Below are 14,913 nucleotides of genomic sequence, written 5' to 3'. Positions count from 1 at the left end.
TTGAAATTGGGCATAATTCTTTTCCATTTTACCTATTAAAATAGACCAAATCCATGCTTATACTCCAAATAATGCAGTTTACTTTTTAGACATGTACAGTTTTACAAGTTTTTAGCTGTTAGTAGCAGAAATATACAATAAATAATCGATTGAAGATGTGCATACGGCATTAAAAAACACCAGAGTGAGTTTTATTTTTGTGTGAACTATCTGTTTAGAAGTGCGGACTGTACTTCATTATTTAAACTCTAGATGGAGCAGCTGTCTTAGGAATGAGGGCTATTAGCTCATAGAAGAGCATTGAGCTGTCTGTATGTATTCAATGTGTTGTTTAAAAAGCACAGCTCTTAATTTTTCATGTTCTAAACCCATAATATGTTCAGTCTGTGCTTTTTTTTTTTTTTAACTCAAATTTCATAGTAATGTTAGAGATATTATGTTTTCCATATATCTCAGCTTCTTTGTTTTACATTACATTACGGTTTGATGTTTCTTTTTTTCTTTTTTTTTTTTTAAAGTATTCATGTATGTATATCTATCCAGTTGATTGTCTCTGCAGCACAGATGCTGGACCGGTGCTGTCTATTCATCCACAGGCCAGATGAATGAATGTCAGTACTAATGCTTGTCAGATGTTTCTATTAAGCGCTAGAAAAGCCCCGGGTCTTTTTCTTTGTTGACGTTTCATATAGCGAAGGCTTTAACTCTAGATTCTGGACGCGACTGTGGATCACACACATCCGCGTTGAGTGCCAGACTTTGGCTGCATATTTCTCTCTTTCTGTCTTTCTCACTCATCATCTCTCCCGTCTTTCTGTTTTTCATTGTGGGAGAGCACCACTCACCAACTTCACCCTCCCAGTCTGCACATAATGATACTGTTATATATGTTGCTCTCCCTGAGAAAGAAACTGTCATGCCCAACACTGCGACCACAGAGAGACATTTAAAATGGGGAAGCAAACAATACCGTCAGCTGGGCCCAGTTCTTAGCTAAACTGTTCTAGGACAGCATAAGACCCGCGTCATTTGTAAAATAATTTTTCTTATTTTTAGTTAAAAGTTATAGTTTAGTAAAAATTTAAATTCTGTCATGTTTTTTAAAATGTTGCAACTTTGAATGAAAATGTATATGTAGTTAACATAAAGACTCATTTAATAACTTAATAAAAAATAACTGTTTTATTTAGAACAACTGCAAGTTAAACATGTGTAGAAAAATGTCACTGATCATTTAGTTTTTGCTAGAGTTTTCATTAACACTAAATGGAACATTGGTTTAATTTAAGTTAATACACCTATAAAAAATAAATATGGAATTTCTTCATAATAGCTTAAAATATAATTTGCGATAATCTTTTTTTCCCCATCATGGCTTGAGTATAAAACCTTCTTGAACAAGAAAACATGTAGAGTAGACATATGAGGATATTCAATAATAATATAAATATATTGTAAAAATTAAACATGGACAATATTAACATCCTGGGCACCTCAAAATTCCATGAATAATTATTATTTATTCAATCATTCAGGATGCTTTTTGAGATTATGCAGATTTTTGCCAGTTCTTCATCAGATCAGCAAGTGCTTCAAGATTTAATAGTTTTTTTATTTATCTTTTTATTTTTTTCAAACATTAACATTTTCACAAAGTAATCTAATCTGGTTTATGATATTAAAAATTCTGTGACTGTGTACAGGCAGTATGTTTATTAACTCTGTAGTCTGTACACCAAGGATCCATTTAGCATCAGTTAATTTGTTCATTCATTTTCCTTCGGCTTAGTCCCTTTTTTAATCAGGGGTCACCACAGTGGAATTAACTGCCAGCTTCTCCAGCATATGTTTTACACGGCAGATGCCCTTCCACCTGCAACCAAATACTGGAAAACACCCATACACTCACATTCACACACACATACACTACGACCAATTTAGTTTATTCAATTCACTTGTACCACATGTCTTTAGACTGTGGGGGAAACCGGAGCACCTGGAGGAAACCCAGATGAACAAAGGGAGAACGTGCAAACTCCACACAAAAATGCCAACTGACCCAGTTGGGATACAAACCAGTGACCTTCTTACTGTGAGGCAACAGTGCAATCCACTGAGCCACTGTGTCGCCCTATCAATTAATTCAATGTAATGACAACTACAAAAGCAATTATTAATCTTATATGATGTTAATTTAGTTAATGATTAATAATGCATTAAAAGCAAAAGTAGTACTTGTTTTATTATTTATGTAATAATTAATAATCAATAACCAATAAACTTAGTTTTAATAATAATTAATAATATTAATTATTAATAACTAATTAAAAAAGCTGTACATTTTTTTATTTTACTTGAACATAATATAATATGGCTATTTCTCACTGTTGATTTTAATCCATCAATTAAGGCTGCAGTTATTGATTATTTTATTAATCGATTAATCTACCACTGTAATGAATTAAGTTTTTTCCATTTTCATTGAAGATCTTGTGACACACACACACACACACACACACACACACACACACTTACACACACACACACAAACAGTAGCATGTAAATTGAGCTGAACGCAATAAAGTTTACCACTATAAAACTACTATATTCTGAATTTAAACAATGGCATTTTTTATTTCACCAGATATTACATATAATCATATAATATCAGGATAAAATAAAAACAAGCTCCATATTGCTTAATTAAAATAATTATAACAAGCAAATCAAATAAATGTTATACAGACAAGAAGTGATGAGTTAAATGTATTTTTTAAAGCAAGTAACTCAATTATAACTTTCAGATAGCATCAACAAATGTTCAATTCTAAGACTTAATAGTAACATGCTGTTACCTATTGCTTCATCCTTTCGTCCTTTTGTACAGTTTAATTTGTTTAAAACATTTATTTGGTCATGCATATACAATATGCATATACAATAAAGCATTACAGTAAATATCATTTGGTTATTATACTGTTATATGCAGCTTAAGTCAGTATCGTATATCATGATAAAAGCATCAGCAATTAATTGCAACAAAAAACTATTAATAGTGGCAGAAGCCTAATGTAGAGTAGGACTGAATGAATAAGTGGATTGTCGTCTTTGCTGTTGCAGCCTGTGGTCTTTGTCATTGCAAGATAGATCAGAAATAGGCCTAAATAAATCAGTTACAATAAATACTTCAACATTCCATAAAATGGTAACTTTAAAACAATGCATTGTGCCTTCAACCTTACTACAGATTCTTGTAGAGTGTGAGCCAACATTCTGTCCAGCCTTACACAGCAGCGTAAAGTTGGATGTCATATTTCCACTGTGCACTGCAATTCTTGCAGGCGATGAGATACTCCCACATTAGTTGACTCATGCTTTGAGACCCTGGGTTTCTCCTTAACGCCTCAGAAGACACTGAATATTTACACAAGACCTGCCACACCACTCTACTGTTATACCCATCTGGTGTATGAGATGGTGGGAGAGCGAGATTCTTTGTTTTTGAGTATGAACGTTAAGTGCTGGGTAGTATGACAGATGTCTTGGCTCTGGTTTATGTGCTAGGTCGACTTCCCTGGTAGATACGGACCACACACTTGGACCTCCAAGCATCCTGTTACTGTCATCAGATCAAGGAAATCTGTTGTCATTTCTGAAACACAGAGGGAAAATTTGGATGGATGCAGCTTAGCAGACATGGGAGGATGTAATAGAATTCTAATCTTGGCGTTCTTGGATAATACAGAAAATTACAGCAGATGTTGAGACCGACAGGCTTTTGCAGTCATTCTTGTAAAAAAAAAACACACTGCATGGGTATGGAGGAATAGTTGTTTAGTTTTTCTTGTCTCCTCACACTTCCTTTTTACTAGAATTCTTAGGATCTCTCTGATATTGTTTAATTGTTTGTAGAGCTTTACCAGGTGATATTCCTGCCTGTTCTTGCTGTTGGAATTTCGCTTCTGGGTTGTGTCCTCGCTTGTGGAAAAAACAGAAATCCATTCAGGTGTGCTAACATCCAGAGCTTAACTCGCAGAGTGCTTCAGAGTTGCTAGAAATAAAAGCCAGCTTAGTTATAATCACACTGATTTATTAGTGGTTCATGTTGAGGTTTTGAAAACCTCTGACCCTAAATAGGGGCTCCAGACTTTAAAAAAAATGATTAAGGATTTACTGGCACCCATAATAAACATTTGGCTTTTAAACAAATTAAACACTTTAATTATAGAAATAGCTTTTTAAGGGGAAAAATACAGAATTGATGAATTATATTTGTACAACATTTATTACAATAAAATAAAAAAGGCCTGTGAAGGTTTGTTTAGAATACATAACTGAAAAATGACTGGAGATATTCTAAGAGTGTCTTTAAGCTTGGTTATGCTTTTTAACGATTTACTGGCTTAGTGAAACCAAAAAACAAACTGGCAATCAAGTCTTGTTTTGGGAATCAATTAAATTAAATTAAAGTTTTAAAATAATCGTCTTTTGATCACAAAGTGGACCTCGCAACTTATCATCAAACATTCGAAGCATGACACCTTTTGAAACGCCTTACGATGTGATAGCTAACAAAACTAGGCTTTTGTTTTTATAACCTTATAAGTAACCTTGCATGGTGAAAATTGTGTAAATTGTTTATGAATGTTAATAAGTATTTATAAATAGTTTTACTGCCGCAGACACATCACACTGAAGTCCGATTACTCTCTGAAGCTAAACAGGGTTGAGCCTGGTCAGTACCTAGATGGTAGACAACATACTTAACCGCCAACTTAACCAGCATATGTTTTACACAGCGGATGCCCTTCCAGCTACATCTCATCACTGGGAAACACCTATGCACTTTTTTTCAAACACATACACTACGGACAATTTAGTTTACCCAATTCACCTACTGTATAGTGCTTGTCTTTGGACTGTGGGGGAAACCGGAGCACCCGGAGAAAACCCACACCAACACGGGGAAAACATGCAAACTCCACACAGAAATGCCAACTGCCAGGCTCGAACCGGTGACCTTCTTGCTGTGAGGCGAGATCGCTACCCACTGCGCCACCGTGTTGCCCCAAGTATTCTTTTTATTTATTTATTTATTTAATATAATTTAGTTGAAGTTCTTTCATTGGTATATTGTACTGTCATATCTTAGTATTGGTTATGATAGCTGGATTTTTATACTGTAACTTTTTATAGATTTTTGTTTTGTGAGATTTTTGCAAATCTTTTTTTGTCTTTTTCTTTCATTTTTATTGGATTCAGAGCCCTGCTAAGTGTCACATAACAAATCCCACTTTGGATGTCATAGATATTCATCAAAGGACGGGCTTGATGCGCTTCTAGATCTCACAATTTCTAAAATAATATCTATGCTAGATGAAAGTAGCAAGAGGACGTATTGGAAACTTTAGTTTACTCACATTCAGTGTTGACAACAAACACTGTTGCTGTGACAATGTCAAGTTTAGACATGATGTTAGAGAGTTGGGGGTAGGCAGTTTTTACTTCAACCAATAGAAATCTTCCATTGAACACCTTAGCAACCGCACAACAACATCTTGGCAACCACCCAAATCACACTACCATCACGGCTTCATGTTTTCCATGTAAAAATCTAGATAAACTTGTTTGTGTCTCATGTCTCTTTTGCTTGTTTGAAATTGACAGCACCAATGTTGACCCTCTTGAAAGAATTCCAGGTGACTCACACTACACAAAATCAGCAAGTCAAGACCAAAGATTTAAACCTTTAACAGGCAACACCCAGAGATCTAAAGAGTTCCCTTAGGCTCCGGAGACTGTTCGTCGACCTGCGACGCTCTTGCAAAGACAAAGACGGAGCTAGACGGAGGGGGAGTTTTATTGAGTGAGACTGTTTCTGCTGCCCTCTCTCTCTCTCTCTCTCTCTCTCTCCCTCTCTCTCTCTTTCTCGCTCTCTCTCTTTCTCTTTCAGTATAAACATCTGTGGCTGGTTAATGTTAGCCCCAGAGCTAAGTGCAGAGAAAGGGGTTCTGGTTCTCACAACAGTGATAGCAGTGGTAAAAGGGCAGGGAGGTGTGGTGGCGAACAGGCAACAGCTACACAAATGCTCCTGGGCCGACTGCCCAATACTAATCAGAGAGAGAGGGCAGGAGAAAGCCCATTTAGGGGGGTAAAACTGATAAGAGAAGGTAGCTGGGGAGCATCTTGGGAACTGAAAGTGATGCAGAGTAGGAGTCCAAAAAGCTGAAAGCGACTCTGCTTTGCCTTGTGTGTTTTCTTAACAATAGGGAGCAGAAAATAGCACAGCTTAGTTGTGGACTTTGGTCAGAATGGCAGGGACTGATTTGGTACTGTTCTGTTTTATTGTTTGTTTGGTTTCAGGGCCTTTGTAGTATGTTTTTGGCAGGTCAAGCTGATCTGATAAAGAGTGAAATGTAAGAACCAGTTTAATCTGGAGGTTATTGACCCACAAGAAGCCTCAGGTGTATTCAACGAGAATCAACAAACCAAAGGAAAATGAAAAAGCAGCTCTGCCTCAAGCTCTATGTACAATAATTAATATGGCAAAGACTAAAGAAACCTTGTACGATCCTATCTGCAAAGGATTTCCTGAAGACACTATCACTCTTCCTACACCATGCGACAGAGAGCTGTCAAGACTTTCATTGCACAATAGTGAAGAATTTGGTAAAACCATAGACCCTTTTCACATTTCCGGGTTTCTCAGTAGCCGAAGGCATCAAAGTTAAGTAAACTTAACGCGCAGTGAATTGGAGAGTACAAAAAGTTTTTTTACAGTCCTATTTGCTGAAATAATAAAAAAGAAATGACACAATAGTGTTAAGACTTTCAGAAAAAGAAAATAGTTTGTGAGACTGATGACGGCAGCCAGAGGAGAGAATAACTTCAAATTTACTCTAAGCCCCATAAACGATGCATTAGAAACTCCTTGCATAAGCAGTAATTTGTTAGTTTGACGCAAAGATAATATAATGCATTCATAAATGCATATAAATCTTCTTAGTTTTTTTCAAATCAAAATATTAAAAAATTTCAAAGAATTTAGATTATGTTGACCGTTAAATGCATCATAACAGTTTTGTGAAAAGGCTCCATTGAAAGTGTTTAAAATAAGTAAGGTAGACTAATACATTACACTGGGATAAATAATGAAGCAGCAAATAAACATGGAACTCCACTAACAAAAGGAACTCTGCAAACATACGTCTAGTAGATTACAGATTCTGAGAAATTTCATGCATCCGCTTAGGGAATAGTTTAACAGAGGTTGTGTAGCGGCTAAGGTCAGAGATCACCTCTAGTTTCAGCTGTTTTCAGACTGATTTACTTTTTTTTTGTTTTTTTTTCAAACTGAAAGAGATTTCTGTAAGACATTCAAGAAAATCATTGCAAGAGTAACTGTTGCAAAATGTGTTATGTTTTTACACCACTCTCAAATGCAAATACAGCCAAGGATTTGCTGGTTTACTGGTATAATAATAGACTTTGGATGGCTTTTTAGTGTTTGTTATTGTAAAGTTTCGCAGACTGTTTTGGGAATTCAAACAACAAAAATTAATCCAAATCTACAGATCTTTTTATTGTAGCTTGTTAATGCAACATTGGTTCATTTGCTGGTATTTATGCAAACAGGAAGGTTGTAAAATGTACAAAACCCCCAAGTTTAATTTATTTGGCTTCTCCATTCATAGAAACATGTGTCCTCTCACTGCCCGCTTTAAAGAGATTTGCTCCACAGTTGAAGGTTCTGTCATCATTTATTCATTTTCTGCTGTTTCACCTGTATTTTCCCATTCAGTGAACATATCAGACCTCTTTGACCTTTACTCCTATGCATCATAATATGCATGAATTGATGTTGTACCTTCTTTTGTGCTCTGTATGCATGGCATATGCATGTTTAAACAACATATATGTGAATTAATGATCGCATGTCTTTCAGTTTTTGCTAAACAACCCTTAAAACACCAATTTCACCAGTCCTTCTCGAAGCAACCCTTGTTTTTCTTTCCAAACAGTCTGTAACAATGTGGACTTGACTCATTCTAACTGCACATTTAGGACTCCCATAACAGGCAAATGCAGTTTACTGTTTCTCTCTGTCCCATAGTTGCACAGGGCCTGGAAAAGCCGAGCGAACATGTCTCACAAACACTGGGAACATTCCTACAGTGTTTTGTAATGGCATATTTCAGATTTCGAAAAGAAAGTGGAGAAAAACAAAACAGCATGCGATAACGCGGCGGTTCCAGAAGCAGCATAAGAAGACACATTATGGAACCATCGAAGCCAAGCTCCTTTTCACTGCCTGATTGACAGTTCCCGTCCATCCCCTCTGATGCTTTCCCACGCCACAGTAATTGTAAAAGGCAGTCAGCCGAAACCACTGGTCAGTCGCAGAATGGCCACAACACAAAGACTTGATGAGAAAGCCGGCCAGTGTTTTCTAAAGGATCTGCTGTCCTCCACATACATGCATACATAAAGATGCCTCTGTTTCTTGTTTTAGCTCTTGTCTCTGCTTGCCCGCAAAAGGATTAACTCTTTCTCAGCTTTTAATGCTGCGTCGGATGAGATTTATCACGGATGATGGAATGAATGTATGTTTAAGCATGTCTGTGAAATACAAACAAACTTGACACAGATTCTAATAGAGTTGTCTCGTGCCTACACCTATATATAGTTGGTAATTCCTAAAAAACACATTTCCGTAGTGTGACACAAGGGGGCAGCCTGTCCCTCAAGTTCAGCGCCCCTGCCACCAAACTAACCCTCATGTACACAAAGCAGCAATTAGAGGAAAATATGCTTTCATGTCAAAAACAAAGCTATTTGGCAGCACGATTTGGCCTGTCTTTGTGCTAATAATGTGCCGTAATCCTGCTTGACTGGAGATGAATTTGGAGGTTAGAAGCCAAACGAGAATGCTGGAGACGTTTTATTTACTCAGTCGCTGTAGATTCCTCTGGTATGGGAGGCATAAATCATCGCTTATGGGACGAAAGAGAACGAGACAGTGGAGATGTAAGGAGAGAGAGAAAAATGAGTGTAGCTAGAGAGTGGTGCTAAACAATGGGCTTTACCCAACACACCCTACTAATTCACTTTCTCACGTCATCTCTTCTCAGATGGCTTTGGGGAAACATGGACCCAGAGCATTACCGCCTGGCCCGGGCCACTTTAGCTCCTCTCTAGGGCCCACTAAAACACACACTCGCTCACTCGTGTTCTATCAGGGTTTTATCTAGCACTCTGGAAGTGCTCTAGAATGTGTTCTGGTCAGTGTCTTGAATAGGGGAATTTCTTCCTGTCTCCTTCTTTCTGATGTCATCAATGCGGGAATCAATGCAGCCACATCTAGCTCTGAGCTCAGGTGTTGACATGCATCAGTGCCGGCTCCTCTTCGTCCTCTTGCGGGTGGTCTGGGAAAGACCCGTGTGAGTGGACTGGAGCGCAGTGACAGGCTTGCTCTTGCGCTCATGTGTAAAACATAATCAGGCCGGTGTGGAGCAGAGATGTAACGAGTGCTTAAACGGCCGCGACGTCTCTGGCTCCCCTACTCTGCAATGACTTATTGTCCTTGACGTGCTGACGCAGCACTCTAAGAATTCCAGTCTTTGGATGAAGTTCTGCAGACTCCCCAATTCGGGCCCTCTTCTTTTCTTGTCACATTTCCATAAACTAACAGGTTAGCGAGGGCATCCTTTGGCAAAGCCTGCAAATCCTTTGCTGTGTCATTCCTCTGCATGGCTTTGGTTTTAACGCCTCCATCTCTGAGATCAAGTGTATCTGGTTACTGACATAATGCTAATGAGGTGCGTTTACAAAGCTTGTAAAACTGCTGGGTAGAAAGGGGGAAGCAGATGCACAAAGACAAGAGGAAGGGGATGATGTGACTTGCCTTCAGCTATGGATTTGAAGGTGTCATTCAATCAGCTTAGTGATGACTTCTTTTTTGTTGTGTTTAATACCCTCATCCTTCTCTCTTTCTCTCTCAAAAGTGTGGGAATTACGCCGTGCTGGTGGATCTTCACATATTGGCCTTAGGCGACCAAGACAATGCCAACTGGTTCTCTCCAGCGCACAGGAAGGTATGGGAATGAGGGTGTGTTTCTGTTTGTTTGTGTATGTCCTCTTACATTTCAAAAAGCTTATACTGCAGGAATCTGGAATTTGGATCTTCTCTTGGGGATCCCCCCATCCTCTTTCTGCATTTATAAGATATATGTTTTCATTGGCCCACACTGCCTAAAGGCAGAGAGGCTTTGAATGATTTCCCCTCCAAGGTTTAACTCTACATGCAGCACTTCTAGTTAAATTTGAGCTCCATATAAAAGGTTTCGAGTGAATGTCACCTTGGGAGGTTTTTTTAGGTTTGCACAAACCGTTACTTGTTTTTATTCACAGGAAGTGGGCTCTTTGATTAGGGATGCATTGGAGCCCAGGGTGAGGCAGTTCCAAGAGGCCAGATACCAGAAGATCCAGTCCAAACCAAGGAAAGATCTCACCCCGACTGCCCCTCTTTGTCTTGAAGGTATAAACACATATGCTCTGTTCCAAAATCTAAGCTGTGTCTGAAATTGAATGCTTTCTAGTGCAGGAGTGTCCAGTCTTGCTCCAGGGCAGCCAATGTCCTTCAAATTTGAGCTCCAACGTGCTCAAACACACTTGTCTGAAATTTTCTATTGACTCTGAAAACCGGGTTTAACTGTGTTTGATTGGGGCTGAAGGTAAACTCTGGAGCACATTGGTTTGGACACCCTTGATCTTGTAGGCACTTCATTTGTGTTTACACCTATTTTGCAACTGTAAAGTATGTTTTATGTAGTGTACATGTGGGTAGTGTAAATGAAACTTGACCCACCAATTTGTGTTGTTTTACTGCCTATGGCAACTCCTTTACTGTGGGCTCATGGGTTAGTAAAGATGTGCCCTTCAGATAATCTAGAGTTGTTGTTGTTTGCCAATGTAAGATATTTAACTACACTATTTAGTTTAAACCTTTGGCATGCATTGAGATAATGGTGATGAATGGACCCATCCTTTACTTTAATTAATGTCTACTAATACTTAACATTATATTGATTTATGTCTATTTTGCTGTGCCCTTTTGAACCACAATTACCACTGTAATGTTCCAATACAATACCGAATGCATCTGTCAAGATGCGTAAAATATCGGTTACACCTGCATATTTGACAATTTGCTATAGGCTATTGAAATGTATAATTACCTGTGATCAAGTTGCAAGTGAAGACCTGCGTTTTTCTCTCACACCTATTTTAAAAATGAACTCTACTTCATGAACATGAGACATGTCACACAGCTTTACCGCACGGGTGCTCAGTATGTTGCTGTCCCACAGCAGGAAGGGAGAGATTTCATAACAAAGTAGAGAAATTGATGACATACCTGCATGCCAGCATAAATGAAAACTAGTTGAGACTAGGTAGCACTCCCCAGGAGTGTCTCGACCGCCCCCATAGAGATGTGCTGAATGTGTTTAACTTGGCTTTCTCTTCAGCATGTATGCAGGCCATATGTCTCACCCGCCCACCTCTGCTTTTCTCTTGATATTCTCATGTTGCGTTTAAACTATCATGCAGTTGGCTTTAAGTTTTCTGTATTTTGATCAGGGATGCCAAAACTACTAGATATTTTTTTCAAACTGCATAATGCGTTTAACTTTGAGATTTTAGGAATTGATATCAATAATGTTTCAAGTTAAACTTTAACTCTTGTCAGTGATCTTTCAGTTCCATTTTTTGATTTGCATTTCTTGATCTTGCTCAGTTTTCATAATTACCTTAAATCATAATTACACTAAGAATGTTTCTTGCATTAATTGCAATTTCCTGTTATGTATTTGATCTATGAGCAGGTTTTTCTACTCAACCTTTTAGGTAGTTATTTACTCTTAAAATAAACTCTTTGAATTATATTTTTTCATGAACAAATGACATTCAGAATCGAGGTGAATGTATATAAAATGTATACAAATTCAATCCGCAGCTTGTTATTCTGAATCAAATTTTAAAAAATGTGATAGTGTGATACCTGAGCATTAAGGGTGTCACGATCCTCCAAATCCTCGATTCGATTACATTTTCGATTCTAAAGGCATGATTCAATTCGATTTTCGATTATGAATAATTAATTAATGACCAATTAATTATTTGTAGCCTACCATTTAAACTACCTGACCTGCATGGTCTTTGTTTTACCCATAAACAAATCATACAGTAAATGAATAAAGGCAAGATACACGCATAATTACCACCTGTCAATCACTTTTTTCTGCGGGACTCGTGAATAGGCAGTGATCTGTGTCGTTATAATGGCGTCGGTAAAAAAGACGCACAACCAACAGGAACCAGCCAACAGTATCTGAGGTGTTCGCTAAAATGACTAAGTACAAGTGAGTGAAAGATTGAAGCAGTCCTCTGACTGCCTGGACCTGCTGTCTCGAGCGCATGGCTGTGAGTGCGTCTGTGTCTGTGTGGTCACGTGATGTGCATTTTCAGAGGTAGAGAGGAAGGAGGGCTGCTCAGAAACGCTACACACCACTGTGGATGTCAAATCGTTGTCGTTCTAAAATGCCATTTAAAAACAAAGACAGTGTAAACAGGGCCTGAGTGTGTACTTTTCACGAGCGGATTTGCGCCGGGGGCGGGCGGAGGATCGCGATGTTGGTGTTGTCTATCGGACGAACCGTACGTAATAAAAACATAGCAGAGCTTGCAAAACTGGGTTTTTTTTTTGTCGACAACACAAACGTTGTCAACATAACTCACTGGAAATCCAAAATGCTTACACACCGGCGACTTCATTGAAAGAGGAGAGGGTTTAAGTTCTGTCGACGGGTCTCCTGCTTCTGCAGTTTAACAAGCACTTCAACAAGCCTGTTTTTTTCCCGCTTGGCAAGCCAAGCTGACGTGACATGGTGGTGTTGCAGCATCGACGATTCTATTTTTTGATTCGATAATCGAAATTGAGCATAAATTTCGATCGATTTTGATTAAAAATCGAAATCGTGACACCCCTACTGAGCATTGATCCAGCATTCACAAATGCATTCAACTCCTTCCAAAGCTCTTTAATCCATTTTTTACTCTCTATATTGATGTGTTCATATATAATACACATAACAAATAACCGTAAATTGTGTGAAAAATCTGTCATATTACAATTTAAAGAGGAACAACGGATCCCAATTTCAATCGATTTTATCTTTAGACACTTTTAGCACTTTTGAATTGCATTAGGGGACCTTGATCTCTGCCCTGACAACTTTAAACTATACTTAAAATGCAAATCAGTCACTTTATACTTCTCATCGTTGAAGCTGTCAGAGATCAAGTTCCCACGATGCAGTTCAAAATAAACAGAAAACACCCATGAGTCACAAAACATGGGTTAAGAAATATTTGCTATAGCCTATTAAGGTCTTGTATTCAAGATTTAATTACGTTTCTATGCAAGTTTGTTCTTAAAATAAACAGTGGTGGCTGTTGCAACCTGTTTTTTCATGTAACGTTATGTGACATTGTTTACAACCTGTTTTGCTAATGTCTTTTCATGTTTGAAACAATGATTGAGTGATTGCATACATTGAAAATCAGTTATCCATATCATCAACCTAACCCTAGTTCATAAGGCCTCCCACTCTATTTGGGCCTGTCTCTTTCATCTAAAACAAGCAGTGTCAATCCACTGAAACTAAGTACATAACATAATTTTGGGCAGATTTACAGTAGTTTGTAATGACATCATGCCAGTTCGTTCTATGATTTCGTTTGAGATATACTGGGGCCTTAAAGGGTGGTGGTTCTTTTTGCACAGGTAGCACTTAAAGCCTGTAAAAGGCTGACTCACTGCATGGGCCAGGTCCTGCTGAGAGAGGTAGATTACAGGGCAGTTAAGCTCATAAAAAGAAATTTCTCCTCTTTAGATGTTGCTGCCCCTCTCATGGCACGTCAAGGCACAGCTGCACCACTGCAGAGCTGCTCATCTGTCTCTGTTCTTGTTTAGCACTAGAATTGCATCCAGTTTAATAGGCTTGGGTGATATGACAAAAATTTCATATCGCGATAATGATATACAGTTGAAGTCAGAATTATTAGACCTCTATTTACTAGAAAGAAGTTTTTTTTTCAACACATTTCTACATACATAAAAATAACTCATTTCTAATAACTGACTTGTCTATGTCATGATACATAAAATTTTACTAGATTCTTTTCAAGATTCTAGTATTCAGCTTAAAGTGCAGGTTAAAGACTTAACTAAATAAATTTTGTTATTTAGGCAAGTTATGGTAATCCGGCAGATCATTGTATAATGATGATTTCTTCTGTAGACCTTCAAAAACATATTGCTTAAGGGGGCTAATAATATTGAAAATGGTTTAAAAAAAATAAAAACTGCTTTTATTCTAGCCGAAATAAAACAAATAAGACATTATAAACAAATAAATATTATCAGACATTCTGTGAAAAATTCCTTGCTCCGTTAAATCTCATTTGGAAAACATTTGAAAAGAAAAAAAAATTCACAGGAGGGCTAATAATTTTAACTTCAACTGTGCATCACAATAGAAGTCATCTCACAGCCCAATAACATCGATATACAGTGCTCTGCATAAATGAGTACACCTTCTTTTGAAAATTAATATTTTATCAATTTCTCAGTGAATATTGGCAATATATTTTGGTGCATTTAAACAAATCTGTTTTATTTAACAGTTATATATATTAAAATAAGAGTTTGGTCAGCTAGCATCTTTAGGAATAGAAAGATAATACATTTAAATTCAAACAAAGACTCTAGAATACACAAAACATGTCATTCGTATCTTTTTTGAATTGGGAAAATTGTAGCGGTCAATATGGTGAATAAAGCCCCGCCTA

At 37.6% G+C, this 14,913-nt stretch overlaps 1 protein-coding gene and 1 long non-coding RNA gene across 4 annotated transcripts in view; one reads left to right on the top strand and one right to left on the bottom strand.

Annotated features, from left to right (window-relative positions):
- Positions 1–14,913, top strand: part of slx4ip (SLX4 interacting protein) — an 81,007-nt gene that overhangs the window by 2,615 nt on the left and 63,479 nt on the right. For all 3 annotated transcript variants that reach the window (XM_021480542.3, XM_073919417.1, NM_200411.1), the window contains 2 exon segments: positions 10,005–10,094; positions 10,411–10,537. In XM_021480542.3, coding sequence (XP_021336217.1) covers positions 10,005–10,094; positions 10,411–10,537 — 217 coding nt within the window.
- Positions 2,618–14,913, bottom strand: part of LOC137487424 (uncharacterized) — a 43,819-nt gene continuing 31,523 nt past the window's right edge. Inside the window, exon 3 of the long non-coding RNA XR_011005995.2 lies at positions 2,618–3,652. This is a non-coding gene — a long non-coding RNA (uncharacterized lncRNA). The remainder of the gene's footprint in view (positions 3,653–14,913) is intronic.

Source organism: Danio rerio, chromosome 13, assembly GCF_049306965.1.
Source record: "Danio rerio strain Tuebingen ecotype United States chromosome 13, GRCz12tu, whole genome shotgun sequence".
NCBI classification, from domain to species: domain Eukaryota; kingdom Metazoa; phylum Chordata; class Actinopteri; order Cypriniformes; family Danionidae; genus Danio; species Danio rerio.
The sequence above is the reverse complement of the archived record's forward strand: the minus strand, read 5'-3'. Positions and strand labels throughout refer to the sequence as shown.